The 21,841-nt window shown below is 34.3% G+C and overlaps 1 protein-coding gene, 1 long non-coding RNA gene and 1 pseudogene across 2 annotated transcripts; 1 reads left to right on the top strand and 2 right to left on the bottom strand.

Moving 5' to 3' along the window:
• Positions 1-6,606: 6,606 nt before the first annotated feature.
• Positions 6,607-13,338, bottom strand: LOC102624805 (uncharacterized). Its single transcript, XR_369177.4, has 4 exons — positions 12,789-13,338; positions 12,395-12,438; positions 7,573-11,747; positions 6,607-7,370 (listed from the first exon to the last, which is right to left on the bottom strand). It is a non-coding gene; the product is annotated as an uncharacterized LOC102624805 (long non-coding RNA).
• A 3,293-nt stretch (positions 13,339-16,631) lies between these two features.
• LOC102627097 (uncharacterized) lies at positions 16,632-18,135 on the top strand (annotated as a pseudogene).
• Positions 18,136-18,799: 664 nt separating this feature from the next.
• On the bottom strand, positions 18,800-21,544 carry LOC127899941 (uncharacterized). Its single transcript, XM_052434094.1, has one exon. The coding sequence runs from the start codon at positions 21,542-21,544 to the stop codon at positions 18,800-18,802; it is 2,745 nt and encodes a 914-aa protein (XP_052290054.1).
• Between the last annotated feature and the right edge of the window lie 297 nt (positions 21,545-21,841).

The following is a 21,841-nucleotide window of genomic DNA, read 5'->3' as shown; positions in this document are numbered from 1 at the left end:
TGATTAAGATTTAATTATTTTCTCTTTTTAATTTATTAACCACCAATTATATTAACAGAATTTGCTTAGATGAAGATCAGATCAGAAGAAAATTTTGATCCCTAAATTCACATCATATCGAAAATTATTTTATTAGACATAATACAAATTAAATAAACTACATCAAATAATACTCATTAAACTGGACACCATTTGAAAATTTGAATCTTGTATTGGCAAGTCTTTCTCCGTATCATTTGTTAAATAAATTCGGATAGAGTTGGTAAATTAAGGGTTTGAGTTTGGAGTTGAAAAGCCCAAGGCTAAGCCCATTAAATAAGAAGTGCAAAGGCTGGGCTAGATCAAGCCCATTGCGTGCCTGGGCCGGGCTTGAGTTTTAACTTATATTTTAAAATTTTTTAAAATTGTTGTAAACTTGAAATGAGTTAATAATAATCAAGTTGTTATAATCAACAATAAATTAAAAATAAAATTTTTGAAAATAAACTAATAAATAAAAAAATAAGATAATAAAAGTTTAGAGATTTAATTTTTTAGTACTGGATTCTCTAAATCAAACACTCTCTTAATTAATTAGCACTTAAAAGAGAGTTTAGTATTATAATTTTAAGTTTTTTTATTCATTATTTTTATATAAATTAGGAAAATTATGAATTTAATTTTTTTATTTTTCCATTCTTTTCAAATTTAAATTTATTATTCTAATATATAATCTTTTTTAAATAGAGGGTTTGGACCTGACTTGGGCTTTTTTTTCTCAAACCCTTATTCAAGCTCTCATGTGAGAAGCTTAGACCAAAGCCAGTGGGAATGACCCGGGCTAACATGTGCTTTTTTACCATCCCAAAATTAAGATCATTGAACACTCCTAAGTTTTTAACAATTTTATATCATGTGTCATGCAGCAATAATATATAGATAGAATTTAAATTTTTAATATTTTAAATTTATTAATCACTAATCAATATGTGAATTTTTTATCAAGAGAAGTTTAGATCAGGATCGTAATCCATATTCATACACATCAAACATACAACTTGCACCATTTAAAACGAGCTTGCTCTAAATGGGCTAATGGGCCGGGCCTAAGCAGTCTGTCAATGACAAACATCAACTCCAATCTTAAAACCAACCGGTTCATGTTGTATTTGATATTTAAACTCTTTGCTTATAGACTTCTCACTTTGCCTACTGAGCCAAGTTCTAACATTTACAGTATCATACAAGAATCTTTCCTATTAAATTTTGGTCATGTTAGATATTGAGGTACGGTAAAAAAATATATAATTATGCAATAAAAATAATGATTGTAATAAATATTTTGACAAAAATAACAAACATATTATAGGTTCTTTATCCTTCAAGTGGTGAATCAAATTAATTTAGGTTCTTTTTCCTTCAAGTGGTGAATCAAATTAATTTAAACCTTCAAGTGGTGAATCAAATTAATTTAACTTTCAAATTATAGTAGGTGTTTATCAAATATTTTAGTTTCTGTACCTTTTAAAATAGGACTTATTTGTTAAACGTCTGAAGTCTAAAATTTTATTAATTTTAGTTTTTTTAATTTTCTTATTTATTTTTTGTAACTTATATCTGACTTTTTAGACGTTTACATCTAAATAGAAAACATGAGCTTTTGTGACTTTTGAATGAAAAAAGTCTGAATGAAAAATAAGTATTATATCTCAAAATATCTTTATTAAATATACTTATTTCCTAAATCATAAAACTTAATCTCTTTTTTTTCTTTATTTTGATTTACAAGGATATAAATGTTAGATAACCATGTTCAAAATATTTTTTTATTTATTAAAAAAAATAAGATGGGACTTATATTTAGACTTTAAAAAAAAAAAACATTTCATTTGAACCTACTCCTACTTCATAAAAACTCAGACCCATTCAAATTTTATATGAAAAAAAAAAAACACATTGCCGTCCATTTACTCAATCTCAATACCAAATGGGACTTTAATACACACGATCATGAGAGTTAGAAACTTTTTTTTTTCCATAATCAACTTCATGTATTTGCATTCAATTGTTTTAAAATTTTTCATCTTTTAGGTATGTTTATAATTTAAGTGGCCAACTTTTATTTCCACGACTATTATCATATAAAACTATGAGTTACAGTAAAACTTCTCTATAGTCATAATATTGTAACCAAACTAATTTATTACTATGAAGAGGTTATAACTTAATGGAAGTGTAGCTCTGAAAATTATTTTTTTGAATTAGTTGTCTTTAGTGCAAGGATATAAAGGTAAAGTATGAGCTATATTAATAATTTATTAATAGAGCATGTCAAATAAAATATATATATATATATATATAAACTAATATATGTATCTATGTACTATTTTTAAGAATATGCAACTTTATCTTAAAATATCTAAATGTTTGCATCCTCTTTAATAATTTTCCCTGATTGTTTGATGGTACTATGTGGAGGCAAGTTCCTTTAATCTAACAAAATATATAATTTTGCAACATACAAATAATTATTAGAGCAATGCTTCACATCCTAAATTTTTTATCCTAAAAAACTATATCATATGATGTGACATTCATTAATTAGTTGGTGAAATAACACAGTCAGTTCACCTGGATCTTGTAAAAAAATATCAACCACTCAATAAATGACATATTATATAGGATGAAATTTCACACAAAAAACTTTAGATGTCTATCATTACTTTAATTATTACTATTTAGAGACAAGTTTCTTACATAAAGTGCTACTGTAGAGAATTTTACCGTATTCGATATAAAATATAAGTAAGGGTGCATGGGTGGTTGGTAAATATCATCTGCCAAGATTGGATAATCGATTGGAAGAACATCCATTACTAACGTATATTTCTAACAGTGTGCCATCTCGGTTGTTAGTAAAACGAGGTGTTTATCAAGTAGGTGTTTGTTTACAGTTTAGACACAACAACAATCTAAAAATCTCATTTTGTTTGCTAAGATATTGCAGGAATGGCATGGTATTCAAATGCTTGAATGGAATTAAAGCAGTGATCACGAGTATAATTCTTGTGTTTCCTCAAAACCACACTAAATCTTATTAGTATATTTAGGCCAAAATTTCGTAAGGAATATTCATTATATTTCATTTCAAGTGGTATGTTATAAAATCATTAGAAATTTGTCGAGCTAACCCTTAGCTAATTGGAACCCCTACGGGAGGTCCCTACTCCCCTAGAAGACAAGTACAACCACTAGGGAACGCCCACCCCAAACACTCCTTACGAGGGAAAGAGCTCGGATCCAAGAAGCCAACTATAGGAGTGATCCTATCATTGGTAAGCCTATCCATTAGAAGTAGACCAATTATCTGACATGTTGATGACCCACGAAAGCCCTGTACTGGGAAAGCGGTAAGCTAATCACTAGATTCATCATTAGGGACTTGATAGGAAAAATATGCAATAAAATTTTGTATGTCAAGAAAGGGTTGAACAAATTATCCTGAATTCCTTGTGTTTGGAACTGCAGGCATGAAGAACTTGAAGAAACAACAACAAACATACCAAGAAGATTCACTACATCCAAAGATATACATATTTTCATGAATAATTTTTTCAATAAGAGATCCTTTAAGTTACTAAAGTAAGAGATAAACTAAAATACAAGTTAAACACACACTCAAATGTAGTGTGTTTATCGTGTACTGTATCGGAGTGTGTGTTTTTCTTATTTTTTAACTTATTCCTTACTTTAATAACTTAAGAAATCCTTCATTAGATAATGACTCTATTTATATATCCTTAAAACTTTACTTTTTTATGATGGATATTTGGAAATTACACACGCAAATGATAAGTAGCCAGGTAATCACATGTATAATGGTTATCACGAATAGATTGATTTAATCGAAAAATATTTTCATCTACACTTAATCAAAAATAAATAAATAAATAGAAAGAGGGACTAAAATATAACCACATCACCTAGTTAAGGAGCAATCATTGCCCGATATTGTAGATGGTGAATTTGGTTTTAGTTTCCTGCCAGTTGTATTTTTCTTGTCATTTTTCCCTGTATGGTGGCAATATTTCTTGGATCATTTCAAACCCCCAACAAATTTACTCCAAGGAAGTCCCTAAGGGCAATTGTGCCCTGGCATCTTCCTCACCTACTTTCGAAGCCCGCACAAATAAATAATTGAAGCATAAATATAAATGAATACAGTATGCTTTTCATGTTTGTTCCAATAATATTAAGTTAAGGATCTCTAACTAGAAATAATAGGACACTTCATAATGATAACATAAGACAACAATAGAGTCAAAATTTTCAGAAATTTACCTTTGTTTAAGTTTGAACAACAGGTCTATTTTGTTTGGCTGAAAACATTGTACTTTTCCTTGGACATTCTTTAACTGAGAATGTATCTAGAGAAGGAAATATGAAGTGATAGCCCACTGGGCGAAAGTTGGTGGGGCTTGGTAGTTCTTTGAGTGACAACTTCCAAAGTTCAGACAAAATAATTTTATTGTCCATGATGTCTTTCTCGTTTTCATGTCTAAACACTTCTTCTAACTGCAAATTATCTGTTACAGTTAAACCCTCAAGTTTTTGAAACCTCGAGCTACATTAAAATGAAACAGACTCGTTAATCTATTGCATCATCCAATACGGAGAAAGATAAGGTTGGAAAAATATACATGTTGGAGATGATTATCCATCAAAGAAATATGATCCCTTTCATCATCACCTTCAACAATGATTTTCTCCAATACACTGCCATCAATTACATTCAGAGTTTCAGACATTCCAATTGCAATAGATTTCCAATGAGTGTAGTTGAGAAAATGTGTCTCAATCTATGGCAGTCTCTAAGGGTTAGACATGTAAGATTTTGTAGGCATAAAAATTGTGTTGGACCATTACATAAAAATTCTAGTTCTGGTAGGTATTCTAATGACACAACCTGCCCCGACCTATATGTTGGATCCGAGGCGAATCATGCGGTCTAGTAATTAAAATTTGTGGCAAAAACTTAATTCATGAACACACACACACACACATAAAAAAAAAAAAAAAAAGCAACATAAACGTGCTCAAAATGCAAGACATGCAGCAATGAGTCTTGTGGCCCAACCTTAATTGACTAGAACTGATATGCATAAAATCTTACAGAATCCTAGGAGAAAAAGGGATAAATAGGGAAATAATGAGCTTGCAGCTCAGTGAGTAGATATAATTTATATATAGAAAAATAAAGTAGCGTACTAGGGTATATACATAAATATGTGACATAACTCCACACTGAATATAATGCATCAACAAACATGAAATCATACATACATGACAAAAATACACCAAATAGTACGTAGGAGAAATAACTCTCAATACTCATCGGGATCATCATCATATGAGTAGAGCGGGGGAAAAACCTCTCAATGCACGGCGGAATTTAACTACATCGTACGGGTAGAGTAACCTAACTCTCAATTTGCATGCGTAGATCCTAAGGGAGAGGGTACATATATGGTGATTGGTAATCACATCTTATGACTCAATCAAACATATAATATGCGTACATGTAATCATAGCATGGTATTAAATCATAATATCAAGCATAAATGCTTCACAGAATACACAATAGTAATAATATTATTCACTCATAGATCTTGTTTCACTTCGGGGTTTGTTGGGACTCTTATAGGTTCTTCGATTCTTGCGTTCCTCCTATAATACAGGATTCAAAAATTAACTATTAAAACTGATATAGAAACTTATACGTATCATGTAAACTATAACATAATTGTTCAAACTTCATAAATTTATTACCCACTGGTTTACTAGATATTAATCTAACTGTCCAATTCTATTTTCTATAACTTTTCCTTTCAATTTCTCTTTTTAACTTATTTCTCTCTCTCGATTTCCTAATTCTTTTTCCCTTTTTCCCTTCTTTTCCTCTTTTTCCTTTCTTTGTCTCTTTTCCCCACTCTCGGTTTCTTCGTCTTCTTCTTTTATTTTCTTTCTCTTTTCTCTTCTCCACTTTCTTATTTCTCTCCTATTTCCTTTATTTTCTCTCGATGCTCAAATTGATAAAACGAGGCAGCTGTCAAAATTTGTATATAAACATTAACACCGTCTTAAGCAAGCAAGTGGAACGTGCATGTGGCAAGCAAGAGGTGAAGCTGGCATGTAGAGAAGAGGTGAAGCTGGCATGCAACAGATAATTGGCCATTTAATTACTAAGCACGTGTGGCTTTTTTTTTTCAAGCGGTACATGACATGCAACTATATTTCCTTCAAACTTGGGAGTGATAATTTACGTTCTTGTCCATCTCCAGTAGTAGATTTTAGCTTAAATATCACTTTACTCCAAACTCTACCATATTTAATTTTTCCACATTTCTTAAGCCAATTCTTAACAGAGAGGGAATTTCATTATACAAATGGTCACAACTTCCTACATATAAAAACTATAATTCCTGCAAAATTAAAAGTAATAAATAATAAATAAACAAAAATCTATGCTAAGGATTTATGATTTATCAATTTAATAAAACCAGTCATTATTAGTTGTAGAAATTGTAAAATTGGACAAAGAATTGTTGTTTGGTAGCTAGGAAAATGAAAAGAAAATTTCTTATTTCATTTGATGAACTGATATTTTGTACATACAGAACAATCCAAAATATGTAGCTATTTATACATGCATTACACACGCTAACTAATTGATAACTAACTAATTATTACCAAAAATAACTTTCACTCAGCTCACACTCAACACATATACAGAGTATGTATAATAGAGTTAGTTAGGCTGTTAGCTGCTGTTGATTTGGATCCTTTGACATGGCACTAATGACAGCTTGCAACTTGACAACAGACTGATTCTTCTTCTTCACTTCTGCATAATGAGCTATCTTCACAGTCCCCCCTCAAACTTAAAGGACATGGAAAACTATTGAGTTTGGCTCTTAAGTAGTTAAATTGAGGAAATGATAAGGGCTTAGTTAAGATATCTGCAATCTGCTCTTCACTTGGCACATAACAGATGTTGAGGTCACCAACTAACACTTTGTCTTAGATAAAATGAACATCAATCTCTATGTGTTTGGTTCTTGAATGAAATACATGATTCTTTGCAAGTTCTGTTGCACTCATGTTATCACACCATATTGTTGGTCTTTCTACATAGCACACTCTCATCTCCAGGAACAATGATTTTAGCCATGCTATTTCTGAAGCTGCTGTTGCAAGTGCTCTATATTCACTCTCAGCTGAAGACTTGGTGACTACTGTCTGTTTCTTAGATGACCAGGAGATTAGATTATTTCCAAGATACACACAGTAAGCTCCAATTGATTTTCTATTATCCAGATCACTTCCCCAATCTGCATCAGTAAATGAAGTAATTTTCAAATCACCATCCTTAACAAATTTTAAGTCATAATATTGTGTCTCCTTTAGATATTTAAGAACCCTCTTGTAGGCCATAAGATGTTGAAGTGTTGGCGTAGAAACATATTGACTCAGCTTATGAATAGAGTAAGCAATTTCTAGTCTTGTCAAAATTAAGTATTGGAGACCACTTACTATACTTCTTCAGTGAGTGGCATCTTCAATGTAATAACCCATCTCTCCTTTAACTGTCTTCTGTAATTTTGAGTCCTTGCCACTGCTCATTGGTGTTATTACTCCTTTACAGTCAAGCATATTCACTTTAGTAAGCAAATCCCTAATATACTTCTTCTGAGACAAGTATGCATGACTTTAATGTATGCAATGCAAGTTCCAGCTCAACGTGATGGCAAATTTCAAGGATAGTGGCTTGTCTTGTTGAAACTCAAGGCTACACATACACTATAAATTGAGCTTCATCTCAAAAGAGTAAGGCGTCCCAAAATTGAGAGAATTGAGAGTAATTGCAAGTGAAACAATTTGAGAGATTTGAGAGCTTCTACTTGAGTATTCTAGTGAGGTTCCATTTGGGTGTATTGGGATTTTACATGTTGAGAGTTTTTCCCAATTTTATAAATTTTCATTTGTTAGTAAAATTATTTTCCAATCTTTGTCCGTGGACGTAGGCTTTACGCCGAACCACATAAAATATTTTATCCTATTTTCTTTGTATTTATTTGTCACATTTATATTTTTCCAAAAATTGCAGTCATCATAATATTGGTAATTACTCAACCATACACTTCTGCAACAACCATGACTCTCACTACAGCCTAATAACAAATTTTCAAGCTTAGGGCATGCCAAACCACTAGGAAGCACTCTCATATTATTTTCGATCAAAGAGATTCCCGTGAGTTGTTCTAAGCATTCCTCCTCTGGCCAATTAGTCAATCCTGTGTCAGTTTTAACCATGAATGCTTTCTTCTCTTCAGATGCTATCCATGAGGTGACATCGCGAACTACATCATGCATTCTCACTAATTCTTCTTTAGTAATGTCTAACAACAAACAAGAAGCTTTAAGCATCTTAACCATTGCACGAAAAATGCTTCTAGCTTCTTTAATTGAGTTAGCACTTGGATACAAACACAATCCTTGTTAAATAAATAGAGTAAAAAAACTTTAATTATCCAAAGGAAATAAAAACACACTCTAAAGAGAACTCACGAAACTCTCTTAAAACAAACCAAAACACAATGGCTAATTGTCTTATTTGTTTTTATTTCTTCTCGGATGATTTTACAAACAAGCACAAGGGGTGTTTATAGTTTGACAAATAAATTTCATGTCACACATTAAAAAAAACAAAGAAAAAATTACAACCATGTGCAACATTGCCTTACACACGTTTGCTTTTCATTACTCACATTAAAAAATTATATAACTTATTGTTTGCACTCCATTATTTCCCACTTACATTAAAAAATTCTATAGCTTATTGCTTCACACATTTGCACTCTATTATTGTAATGTAGTTCATCACAACCTAATTTAGAAGCTTCTCATGCTTGAGCTTGGACTTCAAATTATTTCTAACATCCTTGGATCTTGATATTGGGCTGGTGTTGTTTAATTTCAACAACACCATTACTCTAACTAAATCCTCCAAATCAATTTTATAATCTTCCGAAAATAAAGAACAGAACAAGAAACATAAGTTAGCATCCTCGCCCTTTAAATAATCGTAACTCAATTTTAGACAAGCATAAAGGTCGACATCAACATCTTTAATATCAACATATTTTTAGTCTTTTAGTTTTCGGGATACTACTTTCCATTCGTCAGCATCTTTTTCTCTTGAAGCACTTCCAACAGTTACAATAGCTAAAGGCAATCATTTACATTCGGCTACAACTTATTTTGCCACCTCATTCAAGGTGGAGTTAAATACATCATCATCAATACCTGAATGTTTTTTTAGTAAAGCCAATGCATGTTTTTTGAACAAAGTCAATCATTCTTTTTCCTTTAGAACATTTAGTACAATTCGTAGGTGACACTTTATAGAAACACATACTTGTTGTCGTCGAGTCATCAGAAGAATTTTACAACCTTTGTGATCATTTCTGCTGGGAATCCTAAAAATTTGTCAAATTGAGTTTTGCCCAAACATCATCCAAGATTATGAGGATCTTATTCTCATGTTTCAATCTCATACTAAACTGCATTGCTTTCCTTCCTTGTTTTCCTCCTTTAATTTTAAATTTAACAAGTTTGCAGCCTTCCTTTTGATAATTTTGAAGTCAAGATGTTGGGAAACTCTAGCAATTACAACTTTCTCAAAAATCTTCTGTCCTTCGACTTTGTTACCCACTCTTATTGCCAAGTTTGTCTTTCCCACTCCTCCAGTCCCACCTAGTCCCACCTAGTCCCACCATTTCGATGTTATCATCTTTTAATGCCTTAATTATTTGATCAAAAGTTGATTTTATAGAGTCCATAAGGATAACATCTGCATGTGCAAATAATTTCATGCCAGATAGATTGGCAAAATGGGACAGTTTGTTGAATTTTCTACTTTTCTATAGCTTTAATACAATACTTATCATTTTTGTTGCTTTCTTACTCAACCGATATCGCAAACCCCAATAAGGAAACCAACCGTTAAGACTTGCCATGTGCAGCTGCAGTTCTTATAATCTTTGAACATCTGTCATGACATTGCTCACTTCAATAAGCCATACATGTACATCTTTGTCAATTTCTTCAGTATTTTTTATTGCACTTTCAACATCATGCTACAAGTAGGCTCACGCTGATTCTAATTTCTTTTCTTCTCTCCTAAGATTCTCAATAATACTGTTGAAACTAAATAAGTTACCAATTTAGTGTATAGTTGCCTTCACCAAATATTATAACACCCCAAATTCACCCAAGAAAAACGCAAGAGAAATTTGAAATGAAGTCTTATAACATTAATCTTATAACTAATCCCAAATAAAATCAATGTTGCCCATAGGCAAAACATATTCTCCAAAATAATAAATAACTTAATAATCCTTCAAAATAAAAACTAGCTCCAAGTAATAATCAAAGTACAAGTAATTCATCTAGAAATTGTCAAAGCTTTCAGCTAACAAATCCTCTCCGCTAGACCAAAACCCCAAACATCTAAAATCAATCTACAAAATGTTGGAGACGAGAAGTGAGCCGTCAGCTCAGTAAGCAAACTCATGCACAAAGTTACTAATACAAAAAAGTATATAATCATTATTATGAAGTACTATAAGTCAAGAAAATAGTAATCATTTTATAATCATATGGAACTCATAATCAGTTAAGTCATAACGTAAAAATCATTTTCAATAAATAACCGCGTAAGAAATCTTTTATCAATAAAACCTTTCTTTCATTCAATTTGCTCATGCCACATAGTGTCATTTGTATCCCTGGTGATCTGGTCAATAATTCAATATATCACCTGTACTCCCGATAACCCGGCCAATAGTTCAATCAAGGTATTTTACCCCGCAATAATCATCAATAGATGAACACAATATAACTAACTGTTCAATAATTTCAATAACAGTAACTACGGACAATGAGCCAAAACCTTAAAACAGTTCCCAGTTTTTCAATATCAATCATTCAATAATATTTCGATAAAACGATTATAAGACATTGAATTGGCAAAACCTTACAAATACTTTTAAAGAGAACATTTTATAGAAAAACAAGTATTTTAAAGTTATTTTTAAAACAAATTTAAGAAAAACGTTTTAAAATAATTTCAAAACCATAACTTGCCAATCCATTTGAACAAAATTATTCTAGTCATAAAAATTTACATATATACTTATAATAAACATTGTGCATGAATTCACTTACATCGATATAGTACAATCAACAATAACCCCAATCACACAAGCTCACTCTTGGCCTATATTTATCAAGACGAAATTCTTATCAATATCTTATTCAATTCTAACCTAGATAGGAAAACCAAAAATCCTTAAACCATGTACTCTTACTTAAACACATCAATTCACTAACTGTACTAGGCCATCGTACAGGAGTTGATTTCTATCAGGTTATAAACATGTCGGAAAATCATAAATATCACAAAAAGCTACTGTAAACAAGTTGGCATTGTAACGACCCGCCCCGACCTCTACAGGGCGTATCTTATTGATAGATGCTTAAAAAAAATAATAATCATTTTACAATCTATGAAAATTATATCCTCGAAAATACAAATATATAACGCAAACTGTAGCGGAAGAATTTAAAATTCATGCCAAACCATTTAATTCCTCCATTCAAGTCCTTCTCGACACTTATCACGAATCAATCCTGATTTACGAAAACTGAATCACAATAAACTATAATGAGTACGAAACTCAGTAAGTAAACCAATTTTGCATATACCAAAATACATACATACATATATATAGTGCAAATGAATGACGTGCCATGGTATTCGAAAACATCGTAAAACAAATCATCGAAATCTCATTCTATCTTTCTCAAACTTTTACATACTCTTTCAAACCTCTTACTTGAGCTACCTTCATTCGATTACCGCTTAGTAGGACACTCCCTTAACTTTCATAACTTTCATACTCTTTGGGCTTCTCGCCAATGCATCCATCGCCCACTTATCTCATAATTATATAAACATCTAGAGTGTCCTCTACTAAGCCAGTAACGAATTCAAGCATCCAAGCTAAAACTGTAAAACAATCTTTCTTTCTACAAATTCCATTTGGCTAAAATCCACTTTCTCATTTTATAGAAAACATAATGCATTTCGTGCTCTTGCCAATGAAATATTCACACATACGTATGCCCGTGTCCATAAACACACGTAACAACACATCATATCAACACATCGTATAAACACATGGGCAGAGCATATAAATCAATATCCGTACATATATAAAAATAGGCTTTCCAAACATGTCAAACATATATATTGTTTATTGTGATTCGTTTGGAAATCTAGTTTACTTACCTCCTGGTATCCTCGAGTAACAAATGCACATCGATATCATCGGCCTAAAAATAAATAAAAATACTCTCATAAGAATAAAATTAAACCATAATCATAAACTCCAATATTCTCAAATTCCTCAATATAATCACATTCCATACTTAACCTTAAATAATCTTAATTTAAATCATAAATCATCAAAATACTCATAATTCTTGAAATTACGAAATTACCCTCAAATATTTCAAAATTACCAAAATGCCCTTGAATTCAATATTACCAAAATACCCTCAAACATCGAATTACCAAATTAACCTAAAAATAATAAATTACGAACTTTATCCTCAATTTCAGCAATTACTAAAATACCCACAAAATCTGAAATTACAAAATTGCCCTTAGACTGTGAAATTACCGAAATACCCTTGCCTGTCAACGGTCACCAAAATTCAACCGACGGTGACGGGAAGCTCAGAACTGAAGGTTCAAGCCACGCTGAGTCCAATGGTGGCGGTGGTGACCTCCCACGCGCGATGATGGCTCCGGATCGAGCTCCCAATGTCGTGAATCCTTCAACGGCCGATCAACGGCAAAACGACGTCCCCGGCGTCAGTAGTTAGTCGGAAATGGCAAAGGGAAACGTAAGGAACAAAACCCAAGTGATGGCTTCACCGGAAACCGACGAAATCACGATGAATCGAGGCGGCGATTCAGCGGAACTTCAAAGCTTCGATCGGTGGCTTTCCGATCGATTTCCGGCGGCAAGGATGGCATGGATACGTTGGTCATCTCTCAAGCTTCAAATCGGTACCAACCTTGACCGGAACGGTGGCCGGAAATGGGAGAACCGGCCTGGTCGCGCTTGCGGGTCGGGTTGGATCCGGTTTGGTTTCTCCTCTCTCTCTCTCTTCTCTTCTCTCTTTCCTTTCTCTCTCTCTCTCAATTTATAAGGGTGGTCAACAGGGTCAAAATCGGGTGTGGGGTATTACAGGCATCCAATCCAAAATTTAACAATATTAATTAGAGATAATAATCATTTCTGAAAACTGATTTTCCACCAAAAACATCAAAGTTGCCTAGTGACGATACATACAAAGGACTGCTGATTAAAAAATTCATAACTTTAGTTATACATATTTAAAAAATAATTCAAATTTTGACGATCAAATGAGACAAGAAAAAATTATAATTAAAAATTATAAGGCATTTAGTGATGAAAAAGTAACCCAAACTCGCTTTAATATTAGCCCTCGCAATTCTAGAAAACAGTTTCCAAGATTGCGGCAGCCCAACTCTATGATTTTTAGTGATTTTGATATAAAGCCAAAAATTACAAAATTAAAAATACAGAAACCAGATATATATGTGTACAGTAATAAAAATTCCTAGAATTTTCAAAAGTCTTTTGGGTTATGAAATAAATTATAAAAGTGAGAATTACTGCTGAAAATCAAAATTTTCCAACTTCAAAAAATCAAAACAATTTATATAAAATGATTTTTTGAACAATAAAAATATGGATAGAAAGATAAAAATATCTAGTTTAGTAATCTTTAAATGAAACTCAATGAAAATAGTAGTCGCATGAAGTTCAATCTATATTGTTCACAGTTTCCAGGATAACATACCAACACTACTTCCACTCAATAATACACAAATTAATACATGATCATACTTTTCACAATTTTATAAATACAACACATTCAAAATCATTAAATCAATCACATAAAATTACAATCAAAATCAGAGGTTCAAAGTCTTATAAATTCTTTCCTATCTTCTAGACAAAATCCAAGCTTTAGACCTCCTTTAATGGAAAACAAGAGCACAATCAAAATCTTCTTTTTTCTTATTCAAAAATATGAATTCACTCTTATGTTAGTTGTTGTATTCTAGTTGTTGTATTCTTTTCTTTATCAGACTCTAGGGTTTTGAAAAAAAAATAACGTAGAGGAGGTTTTTATAGGCCAAGCCTTTTTAGAACGCTTACCTATTAAGGAAACCTTTTTAAATAGGGTATTTAATAAATAAATAACAACAACAACAACAACGGGTATTACAAATATTCCCCAATCTTTGATGTGATAGCTGCCGCAAATTCCATCCCATATATCTAACCAAAAGAGAAAATTTAAGCACCTTAGATTTTGCGGCAAAAATAATAGAAACAAACACTTCCCCAGCAACCCAAAAGTAGTAACCTAAAACAAGAATTTAGTAGCAAATGAAACATTTAAGAGATCACGATGGACTTTTATATAACTTAGCACCTCACTTTCAAATAAAATTCCTTTAAACCCAAGATTATCAAAATAAAATAAATATTGACCTCAAATTATTTTACATATCAGAATAATATGAACAAGGGAAAAAGAAAAAAATCGGCTCTAACCTGCAACATTTGAATACAAACTAAAAAGATTAAAAAAATCAATATATTTAGTAAAACTATAGAAATGAATACAAATGTTGAGTTTGCAACATCATAAAAGATTCTTGTTGACCCCTCAACGTATTATAAATTTGAAGCCCTTAGCATATTATAAATTTGAAGCTTATCTTAACTTCAAAAGATTCAAAAGGGTTAGAAATCAAACCAAAAAAATAGAAAAACTGACTTCTCTCTAACTAAAAAACAAACTAGATGAGAGAAAATAAGGTAAAGAGTTACTAACTAATATAATAATCGATAAGCTATAGAAAATGTGCATTGTGATCTTCCGCTGTTCACTTCATCTTTTAGTGTTTCATGTACTAGAAAAGCAAATCCAATAAGTTTGATGGATAAGATATAGATATATGGTACTGCTAAATTAAATCAGAAGACAAACAGTAGCAAAAGATATTTAAACAATGAAGTTGAAAGATGTTTTTTAATTTAAATGCACCTTACCTACCATGAAGTAACAATTGAATGTGAAGGCATCATAAAACTCAGAAGATAAAAATATAAAAAGGTTATTAGTAATAAATGAAAAAGTCATGCTCAAGTATATGTTTGGGAGTTGGGAATGTTTAGGGGATAAAACAAGGTGATTATGATAAGGTTTTTTGTCAAACAATATCTTACTCTCTTCAAAGTAAAAAGAAGGCAAAGAGCAAATAAATTACTAGAGATAAAGTTGTGTGGAGGTGTTTGATGGTTATTTGGAGATGACTTCGAGCATATCACTCGATAAGGACGTAATTATGATGATCTTGAGCATATCACCTCAATCAAGAGGTAATTTTGGTGACCACGAGGTAATTCTCATGATCTCGAGTAGATCACATCGATTAGGAGGTAATTGTGGTGATCATGAGCATATCACCTTAACCGCGAGATAATTCCAATCATCTTAAGCATATGGGCTTTGAGGAAATACTTGACCAAGTCACCAGAAAATAAAACTTAATCAACACAACAACTAATCTTGTCCTAAATATATGGGACCATATAACTACGTTGGTCATCTCTTTTACCGATCAGATTCTTTCACCAACGCTTATGTTATCAACTACTGCTCGAACCACTGGGGTTGGAATCACTCTCCTTTCTCTTACTAGACCTGCGTTTATCAAACAACGGATCAGAGACGCTGGTGGTTTTGCCGGCGTAAACCCTCCGATGCCTAAGTTAGCACAAGGTGTTTACGGGAAAACAGTTCAATTTGGATTCAAGAATGACTTCTAATTTGTTCGAAGTTTGTAAGAAAATGGCATGGTTGCAATTTGGCAGCGTTTTCCTCCTCTCAGTTTTTATGTCCCTTTCTTCATCGATTTCTTCTTCTTTTATAGCCGCTGTCCCACGTTCCCGTTTAGCCTTCATCCCTTCTTTTTCGGGTGGTGGCAGCTCCTCATGGGACTCTAACTGCTACATTATGGGCAAACGTGGGATCTTGCATCTCTCGCAACGGTTCGGGGAAAAGCGCAACTACCGTGATTCTGCGGGATCGTGTTCCCGCTTTTTGGGGGATTGGTATCGGCTCGGTATATAACTCTGGTCGGTATATTACCCTGGCCGGTACTCGTCTCTGGTTGGCTCAGGTTTATCCCCGTGTTCTGCTCATACCATTTGGCTGAGATGATCCATGCTGGGGCGGAAATAGTAGCATGGCCGGCCTGGTGCTTTTATTTACTCAACAAGGTGTTTATCAAAAACTTTATAACGGTTTCAAAATCAATCAAACATAAGCACAGAAATTACAAACATATATTGCTTTAAAACTTAACGATTTTTCTTTCCCCTTTTTATGCTAGGATCGAATGTTTATCGACGATGGTCCAAGCAGCAGGTATTTCTGCCGTTCGTAAAACTGTTTCGTATTGCAAATGTGGTATCACCATGGTGTCGAATGCCTCCAATATGTGTGTCACGTGTTTGAAATCTGAAGTAGACATTACTGAAAGTTTGCAGAAGCATGCGAACATAACACCATGTCCCAAGTGTGATAGATACTTGCTACCACCATGAGCATGGACTAAAGCCAAATTAGAATCAAGGGAGCTGTTGACATTTTGCTTGAAAAGACTCAACAATTTGAATAGAGTTCGGTTAGTGAATGCAGAATTTGTTGGTACCTAACCTCATTCAAAGAGGATCAAACTGAAGTTGACAGTCCAGAAGGAGGTTCTTGAAGGAGTGATTGTTGAACAATCAGATGTTGTTATGTCCAGAAATATCACATGTGTGAATCTTGTTCCAGGGTTCATGCAAACCGGCCCTGACCACTGGGATGCTGCAGTGCAGTTAGAGGTGTCATGTTGCTCATAGGCGAGGTTTCACTAACTTAGAGCAGCTGATTCAAAAGCATGATGCTCCTGCTCGGGCTACAAAGATCAAGAAAATGGATCATGGAATTGAGTTTTTCTTTTCTGGCAGAAGCCATGCTGTGAAATTCGTTGAATTTGTGGGGGAGGTTGTTCCAGCACAAAGCCGCCATGAAAAACAGCTTGTGTCTCGTGGCACTAAGAGTCGTAATTGTAAATGTAAGTACACATGCTCAGTTGAGATCAATGCTATTTGTCTTAGGATCTGATTTGCCTGCCGCCAATAGCTGCACATAATTTGGGAAATCTTGGTCCTTTTGTTATCTGCACAAAAGTGACTAATAGCATTGCTTTGCTGGATCCTTTCACTCTCAGGCACTGCTACTTGGATGCTGATCAGTATTGGAGATCACCCTTTAAGGCCTTGCACACTAGCAGGCAGCTTGTGGAATATATTGTGTTAGATGTGAAGGTCGCTTCCACTGAAGTTAAGTTTGCAGCCCAAAGTATGTTTTGGCTGGTGCTCAAGTAGCTCGTGTACTGGATTTTGGAAAGAACGATACCATTTTGTCCACTAGAACACATCTAGGCCATCTCCTGATTCTGGGTGATTATGCTATAGGCTACGATCTCCATGAGGCTAACCAAAATGATATTGAACTTGAAAATTACAAAAGTCTTGTACCACCAGATACAATCAAGATAAAGAAGAGTTATAAAGAGAAGAATCAAAGGAAGCATAGGAAGCCTAATCCTCCGAAGCTCAAGCCCCTAGAGATGGAGGTGGATGGCTCTAAATGTGGAGCTGACCGAGAGAAGGTGAATAACGAGTATGAAGAGTTCTTGAGAGATTTGGTGGAAACTTTGAGTCGTATCACGATAAAGATTACACATCCTCTGAGATGGCATCAGTAACTGATAAGGAGGATGTGCCTTCCGTTCCTTTGGACTATTTGCTTGCTGATCTTGACTCGAGTGATAAGGAAGAGGGTGATGATAGCATGATAGAGTGAATGTACGTGTTTTTGTTATGAATTATGTTTCAGTTATTAGAGAGACATACTCTGTTAGTCAGGAACCATTGCATATGTTTAAAACAAGTTCCTCTCGGTTGAGTTGAAGAAACAATGTCTTACTGAAAGCTTCTGTACTTATTCTTATTCTTCCAGTAGCCCTTCCTAAATGCATCACAAAGACTTTCTGGGAACGTGGATTGTGAATCTAACCTTACGTTCTAACTGAAACTGAGATATTGATGCTAGTGCTTATGCAATTCCATGCTTATCTACAGAAGAGAATATTTCAAAGCAATTTCTGAAGTCCAAGTTCTTAAGGAATTCTGTTTTTGTAACTTTCTTTGTATGATTGTGTTGAAATTTATATCGATCAATCATGCCTTGGAAAACCAACTATCTGAATTATTATACGTACGTTTCTCACAGTAATATCCAAATATGGCTGCAAAATTCAGCCCATAAACAATCAAGTAAACAAACTTGATTATCATTACTATATAAACACATCAAGTAAACAAACTCGCTACTTTTTTCACACCAACTGCACCAGCAAGGAAAGTAACATTGATCGAAACATACGATACCAAATCTTCTAGATTTCACACAGCACTTATTCATCACTAGTTTCTCCTGTTTTCATTTTCTAGATTCCACACAGCATTTATTCTTCACTGGCCTCAGGTATTTTTTCATAAACTTCCAGTTCCCTGAATCTCCGAGGAAGTAAACAACGACCACCAAACTGCTGCTGGAAGTGAATGATTGCAGCAAAAAGCAAACCAACAAACAGGATAGCGACATCCCAACCAGTGGAGTAGATGTCTGCAGCAGGATCAGCATAAATGTACGAACCATCGAACTCCTGAACATAGTTTTGGGCCCTGTAAATATCATATGCGTGTGGCACCAAGCGGACAACAGTCAATCCGATGTAGAAGAAGCGGGAAAGTGCATTTTCTCTTGAGTTGTGAAAGATGTTGAGGAGAATTTGAGGTAAGAGAAAACCATCCAGGATCAAACCAGCATATGATCTCAAGTTCCCCCAAAGAGAATGCTGGTGGTTGTTATAGAGAAAAGATTGTGCCATTATGCCAGTTTTGCTGGTCCTCCAGTTTACAAACAGAGCTATTAAGGCTCCAGCTAGATACACTGGCACGGTCAGGAATAATGCCTTTTTCTCAGCAGTCCACAAGGCCTTCAGGCTGTTGTCACGCATTCTTCTGGACAATGAGTGCTGGAGAAGACGACAATGCAACAGAAAAGCCACCATTGTGACTACTCTTACAATCACTTCATGCACCTCTAGCCATCCTCCACTTCTAAGCAAGACAGAGTGGGGATACTCGTTTTGAAAGAACAAGGCTTCAAAATTTAGAACAAGAAGATTCATGTGGCCCAGAGTGAGAATCACAAGCATGAGAAGCGAAATGAAAGGAAGAACATCTCGGTGCTTTTTCACGTACAGGAGTTGAAATACTACAAAGATACACGCAAGTGTCTTCGATATCAGAACCATGAGGAGCTCCAAATCCATCCTCCATATTGATCGTCTCTCTAGGATCCTGTAATAAGAAGTGGCAGAGACAAACAGAGGTTCAAAGTAAAGAGAATCAGATTTGTTGCGTAAGCTTGTAATTCTTCCTCTGATAAAACCTCCCTTCGTCATTGCATTTAGTGGAGGAAACTGCAGACGGATGCTAATCTCGCAGTCCATAGAATTATTGCTCGATTTCTGATATTTTAAGCCAGCATCTCTACAGCCAACCATGCAAAGGACTCCTGTTTCTGAATCATAAATCCCTTCAGCATATATTGCAACTCGCCTCTCCCAACTTGAAGAAATGTTGAATAAACTTTCCAAACCACCCAATTTCAGATAGTAATACGGTCTGAAACTTATTTTGTAGCTGATATTGAGTGGTTTACTACTGCTGATATTTGATTCAACAGAGCTTGTGGTACTCGAGCTTGACCATGATATGAAGGATTCTGACAACGGAGAGATTTGATCATCAACAGCTATTGGAAGTGCATGGCCCCATGCAATTTTCCCTCCAGAGATTTTGACAGAAATGCCAAAATTCATTTCTTGGGAAAATCCATCCGGATATTTTTCCAAACTGTTTCTCAAAGGTTTCTTCTGCAAGCATGACATATTTCTTACCTTTTCCATCTCTGTGTATTCATACTTCAGTCCTGGAACTTTAAGCACTTCATTATCCGTACTTTGGAACAGAATCCTCCCAAAATAACCTGTATCATTCAAAGCTCTGTTGCTCCATATTTGGCCTGACATGCTGGTAGATGCTCTGATTGACCAAATTGCAGGAAATCTTAATGTCAGCCGTATTGAACAATCTTCCACACTAGAATTGTCCAAAGAATCATGTGTGTTCAAAATTCTGCATGCTGCAACACACAGCCGATTTTTCTTCCAATCCCATGATCCTTCTGCAACAAAAGTTGTTTCTGGATTGAAACTGCGGTAATAGCCAACATCGCTACTATTCGGAAATTCCATCAGAAACCTCAATCTTTGTCCCTCTTTTGAACACTGAATGGTGTTTAAAGACATTACTTGAGGCAAATATCCCACAGCATCACCAAAAGGATTGCAACTTGTTGAAGAATTGCAATCACTTGCATACTCTAACTCAAATTCATTGACTCGCCTCTTAAGGATTGAACAAATAGTTGAACTGACCTGTAATCTGAGCGACAAATTCTCTGCTGGAACACTGATCTCACCAGAACACTTGTTCTCGAGTTCTTTCGAAAACATAGTGTACTGGTAATTGGTTTCAGGCAGTATCAACAAGGAAATAGGATCAAAATAGTTTGGATCGTCAGCAGAACTCACGCTCCGCAACGTTCCAGCTACCAGACTGGTAATATTACTTGAATCTTTTACACCATTAAGCTTTAGAACAGCAGGATGATGAAGCAGATTACCTTCTGGAGAGTAACTAGTACCTGAACCCACCATGCAAAGCTTCCCGGATGATTTTGACCAGAAGCCTTTCAAGCTAAAGCTCAAAGCGCTATCATCTCCAGTCCTTAGAGGCGAGAAGAATGAATGACCATAAGTCCTACCGTGTCCAAAATGGTACGAGTTGTAGAAGTGCAAATTCCCCTCAAATTTGAAGACACCTTCAGCATTAGTTGTATAGACGTTCTGGGTGTGAAACGACAGAAGGTTGTGTTTATTTGAAGAGTATTCAGATGGGTTTGGATCGAGTATTCGATCCCCACCATCATAGTAACCATTTTGGAAGGGAAGGAATGGTAAGGAGGCAAACTCAGGGGCGGTTGCTGTTGACTCTGGGACAACTGAAGCACAGTGGAGATTTGAGTTCCATTGCAGTGAGTTGAAAGCAGGAGAAATATGAAAGTATGAATAAGCCATGAAATCAGAAAGCAGCATCCATGCAAAGTAAGAGGAACCGTAGCCATATGCATAGATGTAAAAGACGGGAAGAAAATTTAGTCACCACAGGAAGTTGAGTTATTCATTTTAAGTCGTCTATTTATGCATCATTCATGCGTCTCTTCCCTTAGAAATTTCCTGCTACAAGACTTGAGAGAGTAGGTAGAAGTCTTTGGATCATTTACATGAAAAGCTTACTTGGACATGAACCACTTATTTTGACACGTGCTTAGAATCTTTAAGTTGAATAATTTTGGATAATTTGTCTGTGAGATT

This window comes from Citrus sinensis, chromosome 9, assembly GCF_022201045.2.
Source record: "Citrus sinensis cultivar Valencia sweet orange chromosome 9, DVS_A1.0, whole genome shotgun sequence".
Lineage (NCBI taxonomy): Eukaryota > Viridiplantae > Streptophyta > Magnoliopsida > Sapindales > Rutaceae > Citrus > Citrus sinensis.
Note: the sequence above shows the minus strand (reverse complement) of the source record. Positions and strands in the feature narration are given on the sequence as shown.

Excerpts from the sequence above, each read along its gene's own strand:
- LOC127899941 (XM_052434094.1), bottom strand. The coding sequence starts at position 21,544 with ATGGCTTATTCATACTTTCATATTTCTCCTGCTTTCAACTCACTGCAA.